Source organism: Neocloeon triangulifer, unplaced genomic scaffold (assembly GCF_031216515.1).
Source record: "Neocloeon triangulifer isolate White Clay Creek 2 clone unplaced genomic scaffold, ASM3121651v1 ptg000001l, whole genome shotgun sequence".
In the NCBI taxonomy this organism is placed as follows: Eukaryota; Metazoa; Arthropoda; class Insecta; order Ephemeroptera; family Baetidae; genus Neocloeon; species Neocloeon triangulifer.
The window spans coordinates 213583-237437 of NW_026775544.1; the positions used below are offsets into that span (position 1 = coordinate 213583).

Genomic DNA, 23855 nt, shown 5'->3' on the forward strand with positions numbered 1-23855 from the left:
TGAAAGGTCAACAAATTTAGCCAGATTGCGATCGTTTTCTTGTCAATGCAGCAAACCTATCTGAAATGAGGGGACGTGCAGGACGCGTTTTTCCATTCAATAACAGACTGCCACGAAAAGTTTCAAAGGATTATCGGGCTCAGCAGTTCAACCACTGGAAAAGTCACTTCAGGATATTAACGCTCTCCGGAGAAGCATTTGGAATGACCGGACACAACACAATTCTCGGCCGGTCGGGGGCGAAAAATAAGCCTTTGCGCGCGCGATGAGGAATGCAAGAGCAAGACGGCCGGGCGGTATCTTTTGGAGGAATCCGGCCGTCGGCGAAGGGAAAACAATGCGAGCTGGAGCAGAAATTGATTACAGCCCCTCGGAGGAGAGCAGCAGCCGGAGCAAAAGGGCTTCACAAACAGATTTTCCATTTCCTTGGCAGTTTCGTTAGGCTCGTCTTGTATCATTCTGGCGAAACGAGCTGCTTCGAATTCACGTACACTCTGCAGTATATATGCAAAAACAATATTGGTGCTGCTCGTACCGTTTCGCACGGGGCGGCCCCAAAAATAACGTCTCTCGTTTTTGATGAGAGAGAGAGAGCAAGTGGTGTTTACATTGCGGAACATTATTTGAATAAAATTTAATCCAAACACCCGTGAGCAGGTTGCGAGTATAAAACGCTTTGCATCTTCTCTGTGTTTCAGTTAAACCCATTAGTGCCAGCATTCTGAGCAGCAGTCAGCCGCTCTCCGCCGAGAGGAAGTACGAGTTGGTGTGCGAGGCCGTCGGCTCGAGGCCCCCTGCCAAGATTTCCTGGTGGAAGGACAACAAAAAACTGGAAAATTACACGGAAAAGGTATGCGCCCTGGAATTCGCTCTCCCTGCTTTTTGCACTTTCAAGAGAGAGGCAGTAGGGGTGGATTATTATGTTTGTGCCTCGCTAATAACGGCATAAGCACCGTCGAGAGAGCAGCTTCTTCCTCGGCAGTGCTTGTTTAGTATGCAGAGAGAGAATGTCGAGTGTCACATGTTATTTATGTGTATTTTGCAGCTTTATTAAATTCCGCCATCCACCGTGGACGGCAGCCAGCCTAACCAAATTAAGCAGTATTAGGACTAATTTGCTCGGCACTCTGCACTCTCCGACCGGGCCTGTGTGTCAATTTGATGGGTTCTGATGCGCGTTCCATTTGGGACGAAATTGCGTGCCCGAGGGCACTCTACACCGCCTGAATCCGATATTTGAGAGATGCGACCTGACAGGGCGCATGTGTGAAACACAGTCGCACAATTATTTTTTAGAGGGGGCACACATCCCATTTGCGAGCGAGCAGCTTATCTCATCTTCTCTCTCTCTCTCTCGACGAAAACTTGTTTCCTGCTCGTCGATGTTATGATTCAAGGGGGTGTTCGCCCCGACCGACGACATCGACCGGCCAGCAAAGAGAGAGAGAGAGGGTGAAAAGGTCGCTGCTTCTTAAAGCCAGCACGGGAAATAAGCCCTGATATTAAAACGGTCTCCTTCGTTAAAAGATGACACCTCTCCTTTTTCTCTAGATTTCATCTCTGATATTTTATCAAACCGCGCGCCAGATAAAAAAAGCAATTTATTCTAACAAGTGCCGCTATTTCTCCTCTCGCGATTATTCGTATATGGTGGAGACGAAATGGATTTCGCAGGCCCGCGAGAAGAGACGCGCGCTTCCCTCTTTTTCCATCCGCCGTCATAATATTTCAAGTTCGGCGGCCCCTTTTGATCTGCGCGAAAGAAACCCATCTCGAGCAGGAGCGAGCTCCGATTAATATTCCCTCGCAATCTTTATTAACTTTGTACAAGTTGCTTTTGCCCCACTCAATATTCAGTGCTCTATAGACCACTTGTAAGCCTTTTTATGCTACTTGCAAAGCCGAAAGTGGCGAATATTTTCATTTTAAAGCCGCTCTTCCGTCGGATACGCGGAATATTGCAAAAGTGTGCTGCTGCTCGTTTTGTGTCTGTCCGTATTTGCATTAACCCGCCGCGGTACAAAGTAGCGCAATAACGCTTCGCAAACGATCGTTTGCCCCTGTGCAGCCGACAAAAGGCAATAAAATCACAAACATATTCCGAATGCTTTCATTAAAGTCCAAATTGTCATGCCATCATGCAATAAAAGTTCCGACTTATTTCTTAGCTCTCTGCTTTTATTCGGAAAAGTTTGTGTACATACATGTGTGTGCATTTATATATTTTTTTTTCAACCGACACGGCAACCCGCAGAGCAAGAAGGAAAGTGCATGCGTGGACAAAATAAACGTGTAAATTCATGAGTGAAAAGCTGCGGTCCGCTCTCCACTGATTTATTGCTAATGATAAAATGAGTAAATGGGGCGGTGTGCTGCCGCCTGTGCACAATATTATACCGCGCCGCACAAACGCCGATAATACCCCGCGTGGCGTTCGTTCATGCGCCCCCCTGCCTCTCTCTCTCTCTTTCTCTGCTCTGCGGCGAGCAGAAATACATTCTTGCGGATGTGTTGGTGTTATTATTATTGGTCTTGTACAGCTGGAAATTTTCATTAGGTGTCTGCGGACGGCAACATGACAACCTCCACCCTGGAGTTCACCCCAACCATGATCGATCACGAGAAAACTATTACGTGTCGCGCTGATAATCCCCGCGTCCAGGCTGGGGTCGAAGAAGACACTTGGAAATTAAACGTTTTTTGTAAGTTGCCAACTTTCTGCTTTTCCTTGTATAGCTCTTTCGTTCAATCCGTCCCTTCCCAACTAACACCAACAACCGGTGTCGCTGTCAAACACACAAAGTCGATCGCCACACTACCACCAGCTGCTATATTGAGAAGACATTGAAGGGAGAAAAGCTTTGGAAAATATCCAATATGGGTGCCAAAGTTTTACTAAAGCTAGGCGATCTATTCGAAAAAAATCTAAATTCCATAAAACAGGATTTTGATAAATTTTTGGTAAGGAATCCAATATTTTTTTTTAGTTTCATAGTTAAACCGCGGTTAAAAACACTTTATTATTTATTTCTTGGAATTGGTAAATTAAGATCTTTCAGGTTTTTTTTTTTAATTATGAAGTTTGGGCTAATTTGAAAGTGTCCAAACAAAACTGTCCAATTATGTTAATCTGTGTGGAGATGGAGATGACACGCCAATGAATCCTCAGTGCATATTTTATGGGTTGATTGAAAAAAAATTCTTTGAAATATTTAGATTTGATGTATTCATTTTTCCAAATATATTCCAAGAAAACGATAGGAAGTTGTTCGAGATTGTTTCGCAATATCGGACTTTCCAAGCACATCTCCCTCCAACATCCATAGAGCAGCTGCTGGGCAAACGCAGAGACGAATGAGAAGGAAAAAAACAACTTTTGTCATTTTCGCGAGAAACATAAATTCCTCTGCAGTGGCGGCGGCGAACAATACACATAAAAGCATCAACAGAAGCGGCGGGCGGGCGGGCTCTGGGGCGAGAAGGCGCATTCTTTCGATATAAACTTGGCCTGCCCGAGGAATTTTGTTCGCCGCCGCTCTGTGATTTTGCTCTCCCCCAGTGCAGTTCTTCGCACCCAACCATGCGAAAAGTTGGAGACCCGATTGACTCCTCTCTTCTCTTTAAATCCGCGTTGCAGATGTGCCCGTCGTCAAACTGGCGCTGGGATCGAGTCTCAACCCGGAGGACATCGAGGAGGGCGACGACGTCTACTTCGAGTGCAAAGTCAACGCCAACCCGATTGCCTACAAGGTGGTGTGGAAGCACAACGTACGTATATATACACATTTAACCCCTTCTTTCTTGCGCTAATTCCACTGTGTGTGTGTGTCTCTCTCTCTGTTTGTGTTTTATACGCGCGAAAAAGCAAGGGTAGGTGTCGCGCGTCGGCGTGTTGGGCGGGCTGCCTGCCTGCGCCGTCGAGGAAAGGGTGGAAAAATAAAGACCTGCCGGTTGGGGCGCTTGCTTTCGTAATTATAAGTGCACCACTCACTCCGTTGTGTTGTATCTCCCGGGGGTAAACAAGATATGAAAAGAATACTTTATAGCCCGGTAGATGAGAGGATGAGTCCTCCACCCGTCCGCCCCTCCCGCCGCCCTCCTCCGCAGACTCTCTTTCATTCAACAACCTTGCTCAGTTATATATCAAGGACCAGGGCCGATTGAGGGCCTCTCTCTCTCTCTCTCCCCGGGAAAGAGAGAGTCTGCTGATTGGATCTCGCAGGCGTATTGTGTATACAGTGTCAAATGAATTGCTCTATTCACTCCTTCTCTCCCTCGGATCTCCCCTGTGAGCTTCTCGAATTACCCGCGCGTTAGCACCGGAATTGACTGGGGAGTTGCGCGCATTACCACTCTCTGCTAGGGAATTTTTAATTACTCTGAAAGCATTATACTTTTTTAACACCCTATCCGTGCAGTGCAAAATATCGTTCGCTCGCTCGCCCACCCACCCATCCACCCACGTCCGTCCGCGTGTCCTCTAGAGGAATAAAAATGCGCCAGTGTGGATGGATGAATAACTGCATTGTTCGTTCGCGGCCTCGATTCTTTTTTTTCGCCGCTGTGATGAAATCGTCCGGCCGGCCTGCTTTCGCCACCGACTTTTTTTTAGTTTTTATTATATTTTGCTAGCGACTTTTTTGTTTTACTGCAAAATTTTAATGCCTATATAAACATACTCTCTCTCTCGGGCGGCATTTGTATTCAGTTTGTCTGCGTGCAAGTTCTTTTGTGTGGGATTTGACCAAGTTTTTCCATTTGTATGCAAACTAAAGAGCGGAATGGAAAAATAAAACACACACATACACAAAAACTGGCAGCCTAGAGAGTGCCCGAATTGCAAAGAGAGGACAACAAAAAAGTGTAATTACATGAGTGCGCTTGCATGCAAACAAGCACACGCTAAATTATTTCTTCGCCAAAGTTGCGGTCTGCAAATTGAATTCAAAGTTTATGCCACCATGAAAACTCAAACGGAGCTAGACTGTACAGTCAAGAAATTTTCATGTCATTTATAACTGTGTTATTATTTATTATTTCAATATATTACAAACTACCGCAATCCATAATTTAATCGTCATTATTTTTTTAACTGCTTACAAAATTAATGTAATGCTCAGAAAAATTTGTTACAGTTAAAAGTAATCTTGTCAAAATTTTCAATTATTAAATTATTTACTGAGAGGAATATTAATAGTTTCAACTCAAAAATCACAAAGCTAAATAAAAGGAGAGCTACATTATCTATCGTGGCAGAAATCACTTACTCCGAACCAGCAAGTCCAATTAACTTGACAAACGGCAAGAGTGCTCAAGCTCAATCTAAACTCGTTCCACGATTTCTCTCTAACTCCGGCGCCGTTATTATGGCATAAATTACACGCGTATTAATTCAAGTTACAAATCAGCCCACTTGGCGCGCGACGAGAAACTTTCCTAGCAAGAGAGAGAGAGAGAGAGAGAGAGAGAGCAACATCGGCTGTTAATTTTCGCGTTCTCGCAACGATAATATTTTGCCTTGCTCGCAGTGCAAATTTATACCGCGTGCTTCTTTTTGCCTCCGTCGAAGCGTCGACGACTTAAGACTCATGCATATGGAAAAGTGGAGAAGCAAAATGCGATTTACACTTGGCTCGTTCTCCTTCATTCTCTGCATGCACATGCCCTTTACACATTTATAAACTACCATCAGCGGCGGCGGCGGCGGCAACGGCGCTATTTTTCTACTCTACGGGATGGAATGATTGTTCTGCCAACAGCCAATTTGCATGTGGAATGCGTGTTGCGAGTGCCGCGCCGCTCAACTGCCGCGTTTTATTCACCAGCATCACTCCCGTAGATATATTTTATCCCTAAGCACACTCAATTGCATTTTTTCAATTCAGTAAACAGTTTAAGCGTGCGATAAATAATCAATAAAAAGGCACCAGCGTCTCTCTCTCTTTCTATATCTTTTTTTTCGTTGCCTCTTTGTAAGTAATAGCGTTTGCTCCTTTCGACAGCTGCTCGCGTTGAATAGCTTTTCCGAGCGAATTTTTTCTGCACATTATTCAGCGAATTTCTGCTGCTCTCTCATATTAAAAAATCTCGGCTCCCGGCTGCTCCTCCCTGCCTGGCATCGTTTACTATTAAATTATGCACGCCTGGATAACTAATTGCCTCGGGTGTAGTTTAAAATAAGCTCGCCTCCTACTCGTTCTCTTCAACGAGCTATGTGCGCAATGCTAATGGAATGCTCCCTAATCAGCCGGAAATTTTGCTATTGATTCGATTCAATGTTCAATGAAACAAGCGCAACAAACACGTAAGAGGAAACTTTGGTGTAAAATGGCTGAAATCTGGAGCAGTTAAAAGTTTTATTTTTTGCTTTAATGATGTTGTTGCTTGAATGAGATTATGTTGATTGTGTGAGCGAGTCGTGTGTGCTTTTTTAAATTTTGGCTGAATTAATTTAAGATATTTTTGTATTTTGTGGAACAGACCGGGCGTTTGCAAAAGTGAACTTCCTTAAGAATAAAATCTGAAATTCCTTATACTTATTATGAATGTTTGCAAAAATAGGATTATGAAGTTATTTTGATGTTATTTATTTTTTTATTTTCAAAATTATATAATTTTTAAGGACATTCGTTTATTGCGAATAATTTCAGCAGATGCAAAGATACTCCCTTATTTTTCTTCCGAGTATAAACATACCTACCTTTTTTGATTATTTGTTAAAAGTAAAAAACTTATATCTTTTAGCTGAGGTAGAATAGTGGGTAAGGCTAAAAATAGAACGGTAAATTCCCCTTACAGAATTGGAGCCCAGCTTAATGCATGTCATGTTGAATCATCCATTCTGTTTTGTTTTTATATATTTTCCTTCCATTCCGCACTATATATTTCAATGATACCGAGCTCAAATTTGTTCCATTTTGGATATTTATCATTGTCTGACGGGCTGTTTGGACGCAATGGTCGCAATTTCATTTGTGCTCTTTGGTTATAATAAATAGAAAAAAGCACAACCGGAGCGCGCGCGTTCAAGCGAGCGGTCACGAAAGCCCTGCGGTCGCTGCGCACATGCCATTTCGCCATTACGCCAGATATTTCTCCACTTAAGTGCAATTGATCTGTCTCGGCGAATGTCAAATCTCGGCGTATCACAGGCCGGACACGGAGGCGAAACTGTCAGATTTGATTTACAACGCAAGCAGACAGAAGATCCGGGGCAAATTAAAAGCGCGGATCTGCAACGAATTCTTGTCAGCGAAAAATTTCGTTTGTTTTGAGTAAATTAGCAGCTCGTAATTAAATTCCCGGCGAATGAAAGCGCGAGGGGAAATGATAAAAGAAGGGTGGCGGGGGGTAGCGAAACGCCGGTGGAATGAATGATGAAAAGTGGGCTTGCGCGCGTCTTAACTTTTTGTTTTCCGGCGGCTACGCTCGGGCGCTTTGCTGCAGCTGCCAGCAGCACAATATAAGCGAGAGCGGAAAAGCGACTGAAAAGATTTGCAACGTCAGGCAACGCGCAGGTTATGCTTTGCTTATTGAGCCGTCGTTCTGCACTACACATCAAACTCGTCAAAATCGACATTCAATAAACCTGTGCTTCGAGCCGAGCGGCTGCTTTGCCATAACTCACAATCTAAAAGGTCCATAAAACTCTAACTTGTGTAATAACTAATTTTGTTCCACTATCAGCTGCCAAGATATAAACTTTAAAAAGTTGAGATGAACTTTTACAGGCTCTATATAAGGATGGATTAGAGATTTCGTAATAATGCATGTTTTGCCAAGACTACTTAATTTTGATGAAAAAGTTTCAATCGAGATGGATTCGTGATTGAAATTCGGCTATTCGAGGAGCCTTTGTTGTGTCTTCTGCTTGTGTTTAATTAAAGAAAAGACAATATTCTGCTTTATATATATGCATGAGCATTATCGCTAGAATTTTTCAAGAGAAAAGCAAGCTTATGATTCTTATGAATAATTATTCGTAAAAATATTTGTTTGAAACTTTTTGTAGTCAAAAGAGTTTCTTTTTATCGAAATTTTTATTTTAAAATTTGTATTCATTTTATTTTTTATAAAAAAATTAAAATATATATATTTAAAATTAATATATTATATTATAATTAAATTATGAATTTGCAAGTACATGCTCTCGGAGTACCATTTCTCAAAGTACCAAAGCTTTAAAATTTGAGACTATGTTTTTTGGGGTTGGCAGCTCTGAAATTCAGTATGCAAAATTCTGACGAAAATCGATAGTTATTTTGTATTTAGTCACTAAAATAATAGGATTCAATTTTAAATCGAAGAGAGCTGAAAAACGAAACTCCATCTATATTTTTTTAGAGGAGCCTATATATTGAAATTAAAATGCTATATTGCTATTGCAACCAAGTCATAATATATTTGTATAAAAAATCTGGTTCTTTTTAAATTTCATAATCCGCTCAATAACATAAACAGATTTTGGTGCAAGGAAATCAACAACTCTATAGAGAATCCGCAGGTAGAAATAATTGTTATGCAGAAGTGGTTTTTAGCGCCGTGAATATTTATTAGTTCCGATTTCCCGTGTGTGAGTGTGTCTCGGCATGGAACCCACGCATACTTATGGTGAATTGATGATGGTTCATTTTCGTTTGAGAGCAGCTCGGCGTGCGGCGCCGAGAATACATTTCTCATCTTTCTTTACTCTCATCTACGCATTAAGCTCGCTGCCGTGTATCTCTTCTTCCATTGTGCTCCGGCGGCTCCGGAGCAGGCAAAGAATATTGAATTTTCCTTTCATATATCACGGCAGGCGGGCGGGCGGGCGGGCAGTAGGCGAGCCCGGGCACACACACACACACACTTTGGCTACGTTTTGCCAAACTCGGCTGTCTATATCAACCTCGCCCCTTCATACAGCTCATTAATCTCTTTAATATTCGTGCTGCGTCCGTGTAACAAGCCGCCCTCCCCCCCCCCCCACCCGCCCACCCCATTAGGTCTCGAGAGTTGAAAGATTTCGACGACGACGGCCAGAGAAAGCAAAGGGACCTGTTCTAATATATATTTGCACTCCCTGCGCGCACCTTTTCTAATAGCATGCATGGCCCGCTCTTGATTGCATACATTCATATAAAGGCTTGTCGTCGCGAGTGCTTACTCGGCCGTAATACAGTGTGCGCCCCTTTTCAATATCAGAGCCGGCGGCACCCCCGCCGCCAAGGGCTCAGCCCGGCGAATCCACTTAATCTTTCTCTGGTGTTATTGTCTCCCCTGTCATATTAATTATAAGTTATTGTCGTGCATTATTTCATCCGCCCCGTGAATAACATGCAAGTGAATTTGTTTTTATTTTGCCTCGTAAATTAATTAAAAAAGACACAAGCCTCTGTTATGTGCTGCGGTTGTTCGATTAATCATTCCATTTGTTTACACCGCGCTTGATGGATCGCCGCGATTGCGCGTCGTGTGAGGGTGTGTGTGTGTGCAAAGAAAATAACGTCGTCTCTCGCTCTCTCTTCCGCCACCGTGTCGCGCTCGCGAAATTTAATAACAATGGCGAGGGAAGAAGACGGTGACGGTATTAAGTCATAAAATTTGTGTTCGCGTCTCTTCCCTGACGCGCGTAAGGAAGCCGCGAATACAAATTCAATGAAAAACTGTTTGTGAAAACTTCAAATTTAGAAGACGTAGTGGCGCAGACAGAGATCGATGGGCCGCACATACAGTTTCTTTTTTGCGCTCGACTTACTCGAAAATAAGTGGATGCGAGGGAGCGGAGGAAATTTGTTTTGTCTGCTGCCGCTGCCTGCTGCTCAAGTGCAATATTAGCAGTCGTTTCGTTCGCTGTCTCATTTTCTAATTAATATATACACGGCTGCATCGTACCGGGGCAGAGAAACAAACGAGCGCGAATAATTAATACACAGCGAGAGACCGTCTGCAGCGGGGGCCCGGATCGATTTCTGAGAACCAACACATTAAAAGTTTGTATCTCGCATAAGAATGACGTCTCTTCATTAATATATTCCAAATTTTTACCCTGCTTGAATTAATGACTTATTCAATTCTGAGAAAAGCGATAAAACTTGGCTCTCACAATCTTCTACAAGCTTTTATTGGTACAGATTAACAATGTATTTTTATTTTTGGGGAATTTTGAAGTAACAATGCATTCAATCGTGGGTTTTCATTCTAAATCTTAAATTTTAAATTCAAGTTTTGGACCCATTAGACCTGAAACCAAATTTTCAAATTCTTTCAACAGAATTAAAATAATATTTTGTAACAACAGTGCAGAAACTACGCTAGATGCTGGTAATAGTGATGGAAAGTTACAGCTAATGGTGAGCCTATTAATTATATCAAGGGATTGTTCAATTTCTACGGTGCCTTGAACGAATTTAAATGAAAGCATCCCTCTAAGAGGCAACAATTGCGTTTTTTAGATAGATAAATTAACACATTTTGCAATTAAAGTATAAGATACATTTTTTACTAAACTTTCAATTTTGTAGCACTTGCGGGAATTAATTATTATTTTTTATGAATTTCTTGATGTAACGACAACTTCAAAAACCTCTATGGTAATTTTTTTATCTTTAATTAAATACTACAAGTGGCGAGTTGATTATTCATACAAAATCACGTTGTTTTTATTAACACAATAAAAAGCTGACAAATTAAAAAAATATTAATTATTGTATAAATGAGTTACTACTATTTAAATTTAGTCAGCGATTTACTATTGTAACTTATTTCGTCTTTCAAGATATTTATGAGATCATTATTTTTTTTATTTCCGCTTCTCCGAAGTCTAGCCTTGCAAACATTAATTCCAGCGCATTGCAAGTGGATTATTATACAGATATATATTTTTTAACGTAAAAACGAACGCTATGTTACGCTGTGACAATATTTTTTATTCCGCATCTTTAGAAAAATTAACCTTCTGTTATGTTTCGCGTTTAAAATTTGCTTCTCCCGTATTTGCATGAAATTTGAACCTGGCCCCCGCATTGAAGGCATCCCCGTGATCCTTTGACGGAATTGCGCGCGCGAGCAGTGATTAATATCCAGCGTGGCTCTTTTGCCGGCAAGAAAATGCAAATGATGCTCTGCCGTCGAGGTCATAATGTCGAGCCGTGCATTAATTAGCTGAGTACGAACGTACGCAATTACCGACTAGCGGGCGGGCTGACGGCCGGACGAAAACTTGTTAGCGCCCCGGTCGTGCCGAGAGCTGCGGATTATAGGACGTAATAAACCGGCGGGCGAGTTTATTTCTCAATTAGACGAACCACGGCGAATATATGTGCATGCGCATATGTATATCGCGCGCTGCGTCTAATGAAGTCCATCAAAGCGAACGTGCACATAATTTGTTTGCACAACATCAAGAGCTAGCAAAGAACGCGCGTTCTGCGGTTGTCAAGTGTACAAAGGGGGTACAACAAAATTGAGTGAGAGAGAGAGAGAGAGAGAGAGAGAGAGGGAGAGAGACCAGGGCGAGCGGATCGAAATAAGCCTAGAGAACTCGGGCACATGTTCATCGCAGCAGCGGTTCACGGGCGCGGTTATTGTAATAATGGCAATTGCCATTCACTCGCTCCGGCCAACCTCGGTCCCCTCTTGCTTTGTGTGCGGATGTACGGCCACTGCTACACTCACTTGCTTCCAACGCCAAACTTTGGCCTTGCAGTCGCCGGAAAAGGGCCCAAATCCGCTTTGAAAAACCACCAACGGCCAGCTTTTGATAAAACCAAATAAAAGTTCGATGGAAATTGAATTTTAAAGTGCGTTAGTTCACCTACAAACCTGGCTGGACAAAACGGGCTCCTCGCTCCTTGTTGAAATTTATTGTTTTTCATTCCTCAAAGTGCACTACTATTCTTTTTTTATTACAAAAAATCTTTAATTTATAATGCAAAATATTAGTATTTATATTATATGAATCAGATTTTATATTTATTTTTTCTAATAATATTTTTTCATAAATTTCTACTTTTTCTGTAATATTCAATTATTTTTACTGTGTTTTGTTCTAAATCTTGTTAGAAAATTCAAAAGAGATTTTTTTACAGATCATTGCGTTTTAGTTTGATTTATTAATGTTTAATTTGTATGTTGGTTGATTGAATAATTTTCCACTTAGATTGCAACATTCTGCAAACATTGACTAATCATGTGACTTCCAATTAGAATTATTGAATATTTCAAGACCCTTGAAATAAAATTAATTTAAAACTCTCATTCTGTAAAATAAAAATAAAATGCAGAATTTCAAGACACTTCTTATGAGAGTTTTAAAATATATAAAGTAACAAAATTTAAAAAAAATATATATAATAATAATAAATTTTGCCTGTACATATACCATAATATTGCTGTGGTTTATTTTCAACGATAAGGTGGCGGCCGTGACCAAGAGCTGCTAAAATGTTTTTGCGTTTCTTATATAGCCCGGCCGGTCATAAAGTGCCGCCGCCGCCGAGTTGTTTTGTTTGTTTGCCCTTGCCCCTGCTTTTCCGTCTGTGTCGGTCTGTTTGGACTGTTTGCGAGCGAGCGTGGGCCAAATTAAACTAAGTTTTTCCTTCGTGTGTTGCCAAACAGGGTCAAGTGGTGGTTCACAACCAAAAGAGCGGCGTTATAATGAGCAACGGAGATCTGGCTCTGCAGGGGGTGAAGAAGCAGCAGGCAGGAAATTACACATGCACGGCGAGCAACATCGAGGGCGACGGCGAGAGCAACGTTGTCGAGCTGCGCGTCATGTGTGAGTATAGAATAGACCCATATTTATTCGCATGTGCTGTATTTAACTTTGCCGAGAGCGGAAGGGGAACCACGCCAGACCTGATCTCCATTTAAACTGATATTAATTAGTCCAAGGCCCATTAAGTGATATAGAGGGCTAATCCCTCTGATCGCGCGCAATTACCCTTTGGCTTTTCCGTCGCCACAGGCAAAATTTTAAACGGAGATGCTTTTTTCCCCCGACTTTTACTCCAGATAGAAAAGTATGTTTAATTTGGCAAGATTTTTAATTTCAAATTATAGTGGATATAAGTTTAGCGTTTTTTTTTTAATTCCTTCCCTATTTTATTTAATATATTTTCATATTTTTTCAACCTATTTTGAGAGAGTAAAAAGAACAGAATAGTGGTAGTGGAATTTGAAATTTTATTGTCTATTGATAATATTATTCTGTACTCTACTTATAATAAAAGTTAAATGTAGGGGAACAAAATAAGCAAAAAGAATACTAGCAGAGATTTATTAAATCACCTTTCTATTTAAAAAGAAAATTAAATTTTCACGTCCCCTTAATTGCACAATCCTTATGATTTTCTATGCTACTATCAAATTTTGCAAGATAAATACCTGTTCAGGGAAAGGGTGTTGCTCGCCCTTGAAAAGTGGTTTATTTTATTTTTTTACTTCAATAGAAATATAAAGGATTTTTTTTTTCAATAAATCAGTTGATTGGTAATTTTTTTGTCCCAGGCAGCAAACAAAATATCAGTTTGTTTTAATTTGTCAATGCCTTAATTATAGCATGTGAAATTCTACCCCAAAAACATCATGCTATTTAACATTGTGGTGTGTGGGCGGCAATATATGGAATTAAATTCATTCTTTATTGACTCAAGAGGCTCAAAACATGGCATCTCTGTTTACAAGTTTCAATCTTTTGCACTCGAGTCGCCAAGTTACACAAACACTACATCAAGAACAAAGTTAAATATTTATTATTAGAAGAGCATTTTGCAGAAAGATGCGAATTGTAAAAAATGTTGGGCACAAGGAGATTTTCATTAAGAGGAACAAGCTGATGAAGTTTGTATTTATACAAAAAAATAAATTTAGTCTCCTTTAAAAGTTAAATAGATTTTATAAAAGACAGTTTTTTTTGCAATTTATGAGATCTTCTTTGTTTTTCTCTTTGATTTTTTTGTTTTATGTTACCATCCTCAAACGAAATTAATATTATAATACCAAAATTTTGTAAATGTTTGCTCCTGAGTGAGTTTATTTGAGCGAGTTATATACTTAATTTGGATGGTAATTAAAATTTTTACCTTCTTTTTTGCAACTTTGTGAGGATAAAAAGCATGAGCTTGGCGTTGTTCCCCGGCCGGGCTCGGGGCGCGGTAGAAGTTCAATTATTCGTTTATTAGTCGGTAAATCATTTTGGGGCCGGTTAATTAAAAGTGTTCGTTGCGCATCCACAGACAAGCCGATCTGCAAGCCTGAGCAGAAGCGCGTGTACGGCGTGGCACGCAACGAGCAGGCGAGCGTGGTGTGCGAGGTGCTGGCGTACCCGCCCGCCGAGAATTTCAAGTGGAGCTTCAACAACACGGCCGAAATATTCGACGTAGCCAAGCCCAAGTTCCAGACCGAGGACTCGCGATCAACGCTCACTTATAAGCCAATTAGCGAGATGGATTACGGCACGGTTTTGTGTTCGGCTTCTAATACCGCCGGCCTGCAGCAGGAACCGTGCGTTTTCCACATCATAGCCGCAGGTACGTGTACATTACATACAACGTTCCTCTGCAAATATCAACATTCACGCATGCATGCGTTTCGTACACTGTGATATTATATTTATGTTGCCACCCCAAAGCGTTCCCACAGGGCTCAATAGCAAATTTGCTCCAAACTGCTTCGAAACAATCATCCCAAGGAAAAACTTTTTCTTTTCTTCTCTCACTACTAAATAAAAGCTTTCAGCAAGTTAGTTTGTTGCATTTAAAGAGTCTAATTTTTTATAAGAACAGAGAGATTTTATAAAATTATTTATTTATAAAAATTTACTATTTTTTTATAATTTGGCAGCAATTTTTACAATGCTCTTTGACAAGAAAACCAAAGAAAATTAAATAATTTTAAACGAATATTTATAAAAACTGAAATAATTACGACACAATTCAGCACACTGGCCAAGCAAGGAGTTTTCGGTGACGCTTCTGAGTAGTCGGCGTGAAGAAAAAAAACCATAGATTGTCTTAATAGGTTTGATTTTGAATAAATGAATAGTATATTATTATCATGTTACAAAAGTCACAACTTGTGTACAAATGTATACATTTTGAATTCCGTGCTAGGGCCACAACATGTGTACACACATGTTTGAATGAAGTAGAGTGGCAGAGGGGCGTGCTCGGTCTCTCAACACGCATTTCTGTGACTTGGCAACTTTTAACAAGTGATTTTCGGTGACACAACTGGGTGCTTTTGAAAAGCGCGCGGCGGCCTTTTAAATTGCGCTCGGGGCATGCGATCTTGTCAGCGCCGCCGACGAGATTCTCTTTCTGTCTCTCCGCCAGCCAGCCAGCCATCTCTTTGCAGTTTTTTTCTCTGCTTTCAAATAGAGAGCGAGGGAGCCCCCCTTTAGTGGAAATAATGAGATAAGTTGACTCGCGAGCGCACTCCGCCTTTGCTCGCCTGATGCTTTTTGTAGCCAATATTTCTGCAGACTCGGCGAGCCGGTTTATTTATGCTGCTTTTTTCCAAGTTTATTTCCCCCTCTTGTTGCTCTCTGCCGCTGAAAACGAAACAAAAACGCGAATTGACGAATTGGACGGCTTCATTTGCGTCACATCTGAATTTTTTCGCCGCTTCGCCGGAGCAACAGCCAGTCTTGTCACATTAAATTATTGGTCGATTCTCACTCGGTTCGGCTGGCAATCAGAAATGTAGGTCGGGCGCCGTGACTCTCTTTTTTGTCAAATGATTGTTGATGAAATTTATAGAGAGAACGAGCGCGACCGGCGGCGGGCCTGTCAGAAACGTCGCTTTTTTGTTTGTGCGCGCGCGAGAGAGTGGCGGTGGCACAGAGAGTGAAAAGTCAGCGCTTTTCACCAAACACACACACACAGGGAATTTTGAATCACGTGTACGAAAATGCCGGATACAAATTGCCCCGTCAATGCAATAAATCGTCCTCGCAATTGCGAATATAACGGCCGGCGTTTTGTAAACGAACACGTTTCCTGTCTTTCTGCCTCTCGGCGGCAATGTTTCAAAAAGGAGGAACCATCTGCTATTTTCCGTTAGGCCTTTCATCATTCAAATGAGTGCAAAACTTTTCACGTCCTATTCGTAACAGGTGGAATTTTTGCCATTTCAAAACATTTATTTCATCCTCAATTTTTTTCCCGAATCCCACAGGAAAAAACGAAAATTTATATATTTGTGGTTTTATTTATTGGAATTCTTGGTCCATCAGATCGATCAGAGACCGTGTCAGTTTTCAAACTCCAACCGTCTCGCGAGAATTTCATATACATATTATGAGCATACCTTGCACGCTCTCCGCCTGTTTGAGAAAGGGAGCCAGAGTGAATCAATGTAGTTATGCAACAACTCGGCACAGATGTCGTGCGGCTTGCATAACTTGTCTCGTTCTATTAGCTCCGCAGCAGGTGCGAGTGTCAGCGTGTTCTACGAGCTGTCCGATCATATCAGCCTTTGTCCTCTCGTGTCAATGATACCGCACACATCCTAGAAGAGGCGGATGAAATTTCCCGGAGAGTTCTAAAAGCGGAGAGGATAATTTTACTACAGAGGAGATGAAACGAGAACAGAATATTCGCGCAAAGGGAACAAAAGAAAGAAGGTCAGAAAGAGAGACGAGTTTTACATTTCAGTACCAAAAGGCTTTTCCTAGAAAGATTACGGAATAAAAATACAACATTCCTAGTAAGATGATTTTTTATTTATATTTTGTATATTGAAAATAACCCATCAGAGTACAATTCTTTAATATTTAAAATGATACAAGTGAAATTTCATTACAATACCATGAGAAATGTGAAAACCGGGTGCTTTCCATCAGCGACTACGTCCGTATGGGAAAAGACAAAACATGATTTTATAAAAAATGTTCTTAAAATTAATAAATTGTTAATAATATTAGTTCAAAGCTTTAAATTTTTTATTTATATTTTTTAATAATATTTAACAAAAAAAATCCTCTCAATTTTGCGTTCAATTGAAGCTTTAAAACTTTGGCTCATATTTGTTTAAAACTAATTTAATGCCTTCATATCCGATTTTCAAATTCAACACTCTATATTTCGACCAATCATCTAAAATAATTATTAATTAATATCTATTAAGCCTCCGAAATATCCCAATGCGCTCATTTTCAATTAAAATGCCCAATATTATGGTCTCTCCCCTTTGTCCATCCACCGATCGAGCACCAATTTCGCAAACCTAATTTTGCGCCGGACAACGAGCTGTGTTTTAATTCGCCGCGGCAGCCCCGTAAACAAATTAGCGTGAGCGATTTTGTAATTTCGGCTCCGAACACCGCCCCCACTTTCTGGTTTTTGACGTGCAGATTAATCGCAAACACAACTTTCAAATATAATATCATCAAAAGCCTTTTGTGAATCGATCGGACAAAATCAGATTAACGTCAGTGATACATATTTTTGTGTGCATAACGTGCGGGTAATTGATTTTCGCTCATCGCTCCTGGGCAGTGTGTGTAATTTTGTCGGCGCGAGAGACTGTCAAATGCAGGTTTGAATCAGTCCGAGCATGAAAATCCATCAAAGGCCAGAGCGAGGAGGAGGAAACGGAGGGATAAAAAAAGCGGCGGCGGCGGACGACTCATTTTCCCGCAGAGATTAGTTTCACCGTCTCTGTGTGCAGTAATGGCTCTGCTCGCTATTCTCTCCGCGGCAACTATTCTGAAATTACATCCGAGAGCGCCGAGATATGAGTTTGGCAAGCGCAACGGTGATTAAAATTCGCGCAGACAAAGAGATCCGGCAAAGTGGCTTTGTTGTTCGATTTACCGTCCAACAAACCGTGTCGCGATGCAGTAAAACATAAGCTAATTACGTGCACCGCCTTTTGTCTTCAAAGTTTAAATGTCTTGGAATGCATCCAAAGATTTTACGTCACAAAAACTTGCAAAAATTTTCATAACCCAAAAAAATTTGTAAATTATATAATCATTAAAATAAACCATTTCAGGCATTTCACAGGTTTTAAGCCATTTGAAACTGGAAAAAATGAGCTTATTTAAATTTCCATTAAATAATTTGAAGTAATCATAAAGTCTAGTACAAAACTGGAAATCTATATTGAATAAATTTAGTTATGATTATTTATTATTTTGTACTAATTAAAATTTTTTATAGTTACGTGTAATAATTACTTTTTTTAATTTTTAATCATTTATTGTCATTAATAATTGTTTTTAAGTAATTTGGATTATTTCTAATTTGTTTTTGCTAAATAATCAATTATACTCTACTTAAAAAAATGCTAAATTCCATAATTACTTTTTAATGCTTTTTAATATGTTTATATTTTACAAAGATCTCAAAATTTATATTCTTAGTTTCGATGAAAAACTTGTGTTCACATTTACATATTATGGTTCATCATTATCAAAGAAATATAGTCATTAAATTCATTCATACATTTTATCATGTGACAAACTTAATTACAAGGAAACTGAGAATTTTAAAATTTTTTGTTGTTGTAACAAATCTTAAAATTAACTTTTCTATCTGAACTTGTAACTGAGCAGGTCACTAATTATGTACATACATGTAAAATTTATTTTCCTTATGGTACGCCAGTTAGTGCTGAATAAGCGGAATAACGAGCGAAACTTTGCAGGCTCTGCAAGTGGTCTTTCACACAGGTTAATTTAATGCGCATACAAAAGCTATTATTAGAATAAATTAAGGCAGACAACAACGTGGCATGCAATATCGGACCCGCGGGCGCCGCCGCCGGCCCACATCGCAGATGCCACAAGATAGCGCAGATGCGTTGCGTAATTACCAAATGTCAGGGAATTTTAATTTTTAATGCGCCTTCAATGCGGCGAGAGAGAGCCCGATTAATTTGCTTGCCAAATTTAATAGACTTTTCGCAATTCCACGCAGCGCCGTTTCGAATTTATAATCACGCGCCCCAGCTAATTTATTCCATTTTACGGCTCTCGACCGAGTGAGTTCACCATCATGGCCGCCGTGGAAGAAATTTAATTATGAAAAATAATAATCTCAGCTTAATTAATTTCATCTCTGTAGTCGCGGATACACGTGGTTTACACGAAAATGAAATGAGTTATCCATTTTTACTAAATGATTCACCCATTTCAAGTTTTTGACCATCAATTTTTAATATTTTTCACAGCGAAAAGAGCCTAAATTATTTATAAAAAATTCCCACCCATTCTGCATTTTCAGTGCTTATTAATATCTGAAATTCCCATTGCAATGGTTCCATTAAAAAACGTCCAGGGCCACAGGAAAAAAGAAAGATTCATGGCACGCTTCTAACGCTTTCACAGCCCGCGGTGAGGAAAATGAAAATCTCGATAATTTCCACGGCCGCCAATTAGTCCGAATCACGCAACTCCATAATATTCCGTAGCTCTGTTATATTTTTCCCGTTTTTCCGGCTCGAAAGCCCGTGGGAAATGGGGCGGGAATTAATTGAGCGTTGCACTGCGGAGGCGAACAATAAGCCGTGCAATAATAAGCCATAAATCACTCATCGCGCGCCGCGACCGCCCAACAGCAGCACCGATGAAAGGCAGTCGCATGCCAAGTCGGTCTGGGGAGCACTCGAGAGTCAGCTGGGGAAAGAAAAGTTTATCATCAATATTGAATGCACTTCTCCAAGCACAATGGCTCGAATAACCCCGTTTCTGTTGGCTAGGCTAGACGAGAAAAGCTTATAAATATAAATAAAGCTTACACTGACAATTGGTAGAACAAAATTTTATCAGTCAGGTTAATTTTCAAAATCGGAATCGTTCCATTAGATACATCCTTCTTTTGTAAGTTCCTTTTTGATTTCCTTGATCAAATCAAGAATTAACAAATATTAGATTAGGTAAGATTATCATTTCATTCATTTGAATACAAAATTTAAAGTTATCAACAAGCCCAAAAATGCTTCCATATGATTTAGTTTCAGAATCAATACAATAGCTTAATTAAATTTGAAACCTCGGATTTTGTCGTGTCCAACTAAAACGAAATGTGAGGAAAATATAAAATAAATGAAATAAATATTTCCAAAGAAATTTCTGGCAAAATCACAGTACTTACTAAACTCACTGGTTTCATTTTTTTTTTAAATCCACTTCATTAAATCAATTTAAAAAGAAATGAATCTAATCATAGAATAATTGATATTAAAATTGTGCGATTGTTTTACTCTTCACGCATTCTTTTATTGAGATTAAAACTGGTTGAATATTTTTTCTCCCATCATACCATGAGAGGTTTTTGATCGGGCATATTATTTAAGTTCCTCTTTTTAATGGCGATTTCCTTTGGCGCAGTTTTCGGTGCGTGACTGCGTGTGTTTGTCGTTGGGTGCAGTCGATATAATTAAGTTTCGCCCGCAGGCCACCCGGACACGCCATACAACTGCAGCGTCGTCAACCAAACGAGCGACTCGGTGGAGGTCGAGTGTCTCGAGGGCTTCGACGGCGGCCAGCAGCAGTTCTTCCTCGTCGAGATCTACGACCAGGCCTCTGGCAAACTGGTGCGGAACGTCACCAGTCCCTACCCGGTGTTCAACGTGCACGAGCTCGAACCGGGCCGCGCCCTCAAAATGGTCATCTACGCGGCCAACAACAAGGGCAAGAGCGAAACCACCACCATTGAGGGATTCACGCTCAAGGCCGCCGAAAAGCAAACAGGTTGGTCAACTTAATTTTTCAACTCGGCCTTTTCTGAAAAACAATTTTTTTATTTTAAATCTATAACTTTAATGTATAGAAAAATTAAAATCAAGGGGATGATTTTATAAATAAATTGTGTTTGACAATTTTTTTTAAACAATTTCAAAGCGCGGAACTATTTAATGAGCTTCCCCATTCTTGTGTTCAAAAATTAGATAGTTAATAGTATCATTTTGGAAAAAGTTGGCCTTCTTCTTCTTTTGTTGGTGAACAAGAAACACAAATTAATTAAAACAAATATTATTTGGCGGTTATTTTTGTTCTGCTCTATAAATGCAGGATTTTTTTTAATAATATCTTTCAATTAGAGACTAATTAATAAACAGTTATGTTTTCCTCATTTATTTCTCGCAATCAATTAATTTCCTGTCTGATTTTTTCCGTTTGATTTTAAGACCTGAAGAGGCGAAACTGCGGCAATCAGTTTTGCAGTGAGCAGTCGGAAAATCCCGTTGCCAAGCGACCCCTCTTGACTAATTGCAAGAAGCAACTACACGCGTTCGCCTTTTCCTCTTTTCTCTTTCTCCGATTTTTTGCTTTCACGAGAAAAAGGCGTATATTTTTAACAGTGGCGAGCGCTTCGTCCACGTTTCACCAATTATTACTAATTGGCCCGTAAGTCAGCTTATCTCGTTAAAGTGCCTGGCAACAACAATGGATGATGATTAATTTGAAAATTGAGCAAGAGCGCGCCTCATTAATTTCACCGGGAGCGAAAAAGTGCCAAGCAAACTAGTGAAATGTGCAGTGCTCTTTTGTTTTCCGACAACTGCGAGCACAATAGAGCACTAAAATTTAAAGACGTGAACGTGCCCTCGTAAAAACATCACCCACGCCCGAGAAGCGCAGTCGCTCGGCGCAAATGAGCTCCAGTTTTTTGCTCCTTTTATGATTAATTGATTTCCTTTCACACGCCGGCATAATTATGATGTAAAGATAAAATCAATAATAGCACAACAACAAAGAAAACAAAATAACCCTATTCATTTGCAACTCTTGGGCTTAATAGTAGATTTCGCATTGTAAAAAAAATATGAACAAAATTTTGTTTGACATAATATCTTCCAAAATGATGTTTTAATGAAATAAATAATAATTGTTGTTTATTACAATATCAGGTCATTTCTAAATTTAAATTGGAAATCATTATTCTATTGCAAAATTTGGTTATTTTTTAACGGTTTAATATTGTATATTTGTGTGTATTGCCAAAACCATTCTGATTTCTCTAAATCCGCAAGGAATGTCGACAGCGTTCGAGTTTGCTTCGATTCTCGGGGTTCTGATCAGCGTGTTGATTTCGCTGTTCCTGGCCGCCGTGGTGGTGGTGGCGGCGCTGAGTCTGCGGTCACAGAACGCCATGGGCCACTCGCTGGTGGATCACCCGATCAAAGAAAAGTCAAACATCAACCTGCACGTGGAGGACCTTTACGAGAAGGACGACAAAAACCCTGATGTGATACCCTGCCCAAAAGGTTTGTAAAATTTTTTTTTATTCTCAGGGACCTCTTGTGCAACAAAATTTTGTCGATTCAATGCAAAATTTCTCTCAAATCTCCGCACAGAAAATATCTATGTAAAAAATACACATTCTCTGGCATTGGTAACGTAATCTTTGAACGATAAAATTTAAATTAATTATTAATTTATTTCTCCTCAACTGTAATAATAAAAATTTCACCAAATGAGATTTATTTTTAAAAGAATTGTATAGAGTTCAAAATCAAATGCAACTTTTTATGCCTTATTTGAATTTATTCATAAGCAATTTTAATTTATTATTATTATTATTAATTTTTTTTTAATATTTTATAATATAATTATCTAGCCCTAATCAAATTGGAATAAAATACATGCTAAACTATGCTAAAAATTGCAATTTTATCCAATCTTTCCAATTAGGACTGTTTAGAATATAAAATATGTTTCAAATTTGTATTTATTTGCCAACAGACTCCGACTACCAATTGGTGGCGTCATTCCTGCCCATCAGCAACACGTCACCAGACTCGAATATTTACTGCGCCGACGAGGCGGCGCTCAACGGCGATCTCTACAAGCGCTGCAACATCAACGGAAATTTCACATCCACACTTCTCAAGGTAATTAAACGCGCTATCATCTCCCTCGACAATAGTCGTAATTTTTTTACGACCCACTCTCGCGCACACCTTGAAATTTTAATTGAATACACGGCGAGAGAGAAAACATTTTGGCGCGTGCGATTGATTTAATTTTTTTTAATCCACTTTAGCTTTTTCAGCAGAAAGCTCAGCGGGGTGTTTTTATTTGTTTGTTTATTGCGCACAGCATTGTTTATTAGTTTCCACGGGGACTTCAAAGCGTCAATTTGGAGGATTAACACGTTTTGCGCCGCGTGAGTGGAAATTTTCCGCGCGTCCTTAATGGAAATTGCAAGTTGTGTTTGGCAGTTTTCAAATTGCTCGCTCGTCATTTCTCGCTGCGGGAAGGCTTCAAGCTTCAAGAGGGAGCGCAAATTGAATTCAAAAAAGCAGGGCTTGTCGTTTCCGCAATTCAAAAGGGAGAGGGAACTATGATTTGATTCCCTTTATGGCTCCCGTCAGGTAATTTTAATATTTATTGTTAATTTGACATCATAAGTTTTATGCAATTTTACTTGTTGTTTAAATTAATTCTAAACAATCTAAAGAAGTTCATTCAAAAATTAAAATGAATTTATAAATATTATTAAATTTAAATTTTTTTTCATTAAATCATAATAATTTATGGTGATTTAAATTTAAATTCGGCTTTTCCTTGGTTTCTTACAGTGAAAAAAAAATGTAAATAAAATCATTTCCAAGCCGTGCCATTCTTTGTTTTTGATTGCCCTGCAAAACGTCACTTTTGCCGGAAATTTTCGTGGGCGTGCGAGCAAACTTTTATTTATTTCTCCATTTCTTCTTGGGTGTTTGTTTTTCCCCTTTCTTTTTCAAACTGCACGGAAATTCTGCTGCTGCCGAAAATAAACTTTTGCCAAAGTGGAAGAGTGCGTGTGCTTTGGCGGTGCCCGCGCGCCAAGTTTCACCGAGGAAGAGAGAAAGATAAAAAGTGGCAAAACGCCCGCCGGCTATTTCCGTCCAACAAAAGCACCTTGCGCGCGCGCTTCTGC

General features: G+C 39.8%; 1 protein-coding gene across 1 annotated transcript in view; it reads left to right on the plus strand.

Moving 5' to 3' along the window:
* LOC132198604 (synaptogenesis protein syg-2-like) overlaps window positions 1–23855 on the plus strand; it is a 60294-nt gene that overhangs the window by 30591 nt on the left and 5848 nt on the right. The window contains exons 7-14 of the mRNA XM_059622722.1: window positions 699–850; window positions 2558–2702; window positions 3638–3768; window positions 12598–12757; window positions 14217–14510; window positions 20384–20680; window positions 21964–22197; window positions 22676–22824. Of these exons, the coding sequence (XP_059478705.1) occupies window positions 699–850; window positions 2558–2702; window positions 3638–3768; window positions 12598–12757; window positions 14217–14510; window positions 20384–20680; window positions 21964–22197; window positions 22676–22824 (1562 nt within the window). The remainder of the gene's footprint in view (window positions 1–698; window positions 851–2557; window positions 2703–3637; window positions 3769–12597; window positions 12758–14216; window positions 14511–20383; window positions 20681–21963; window positions 22198–22675; window positions 22825–23855) is intronic.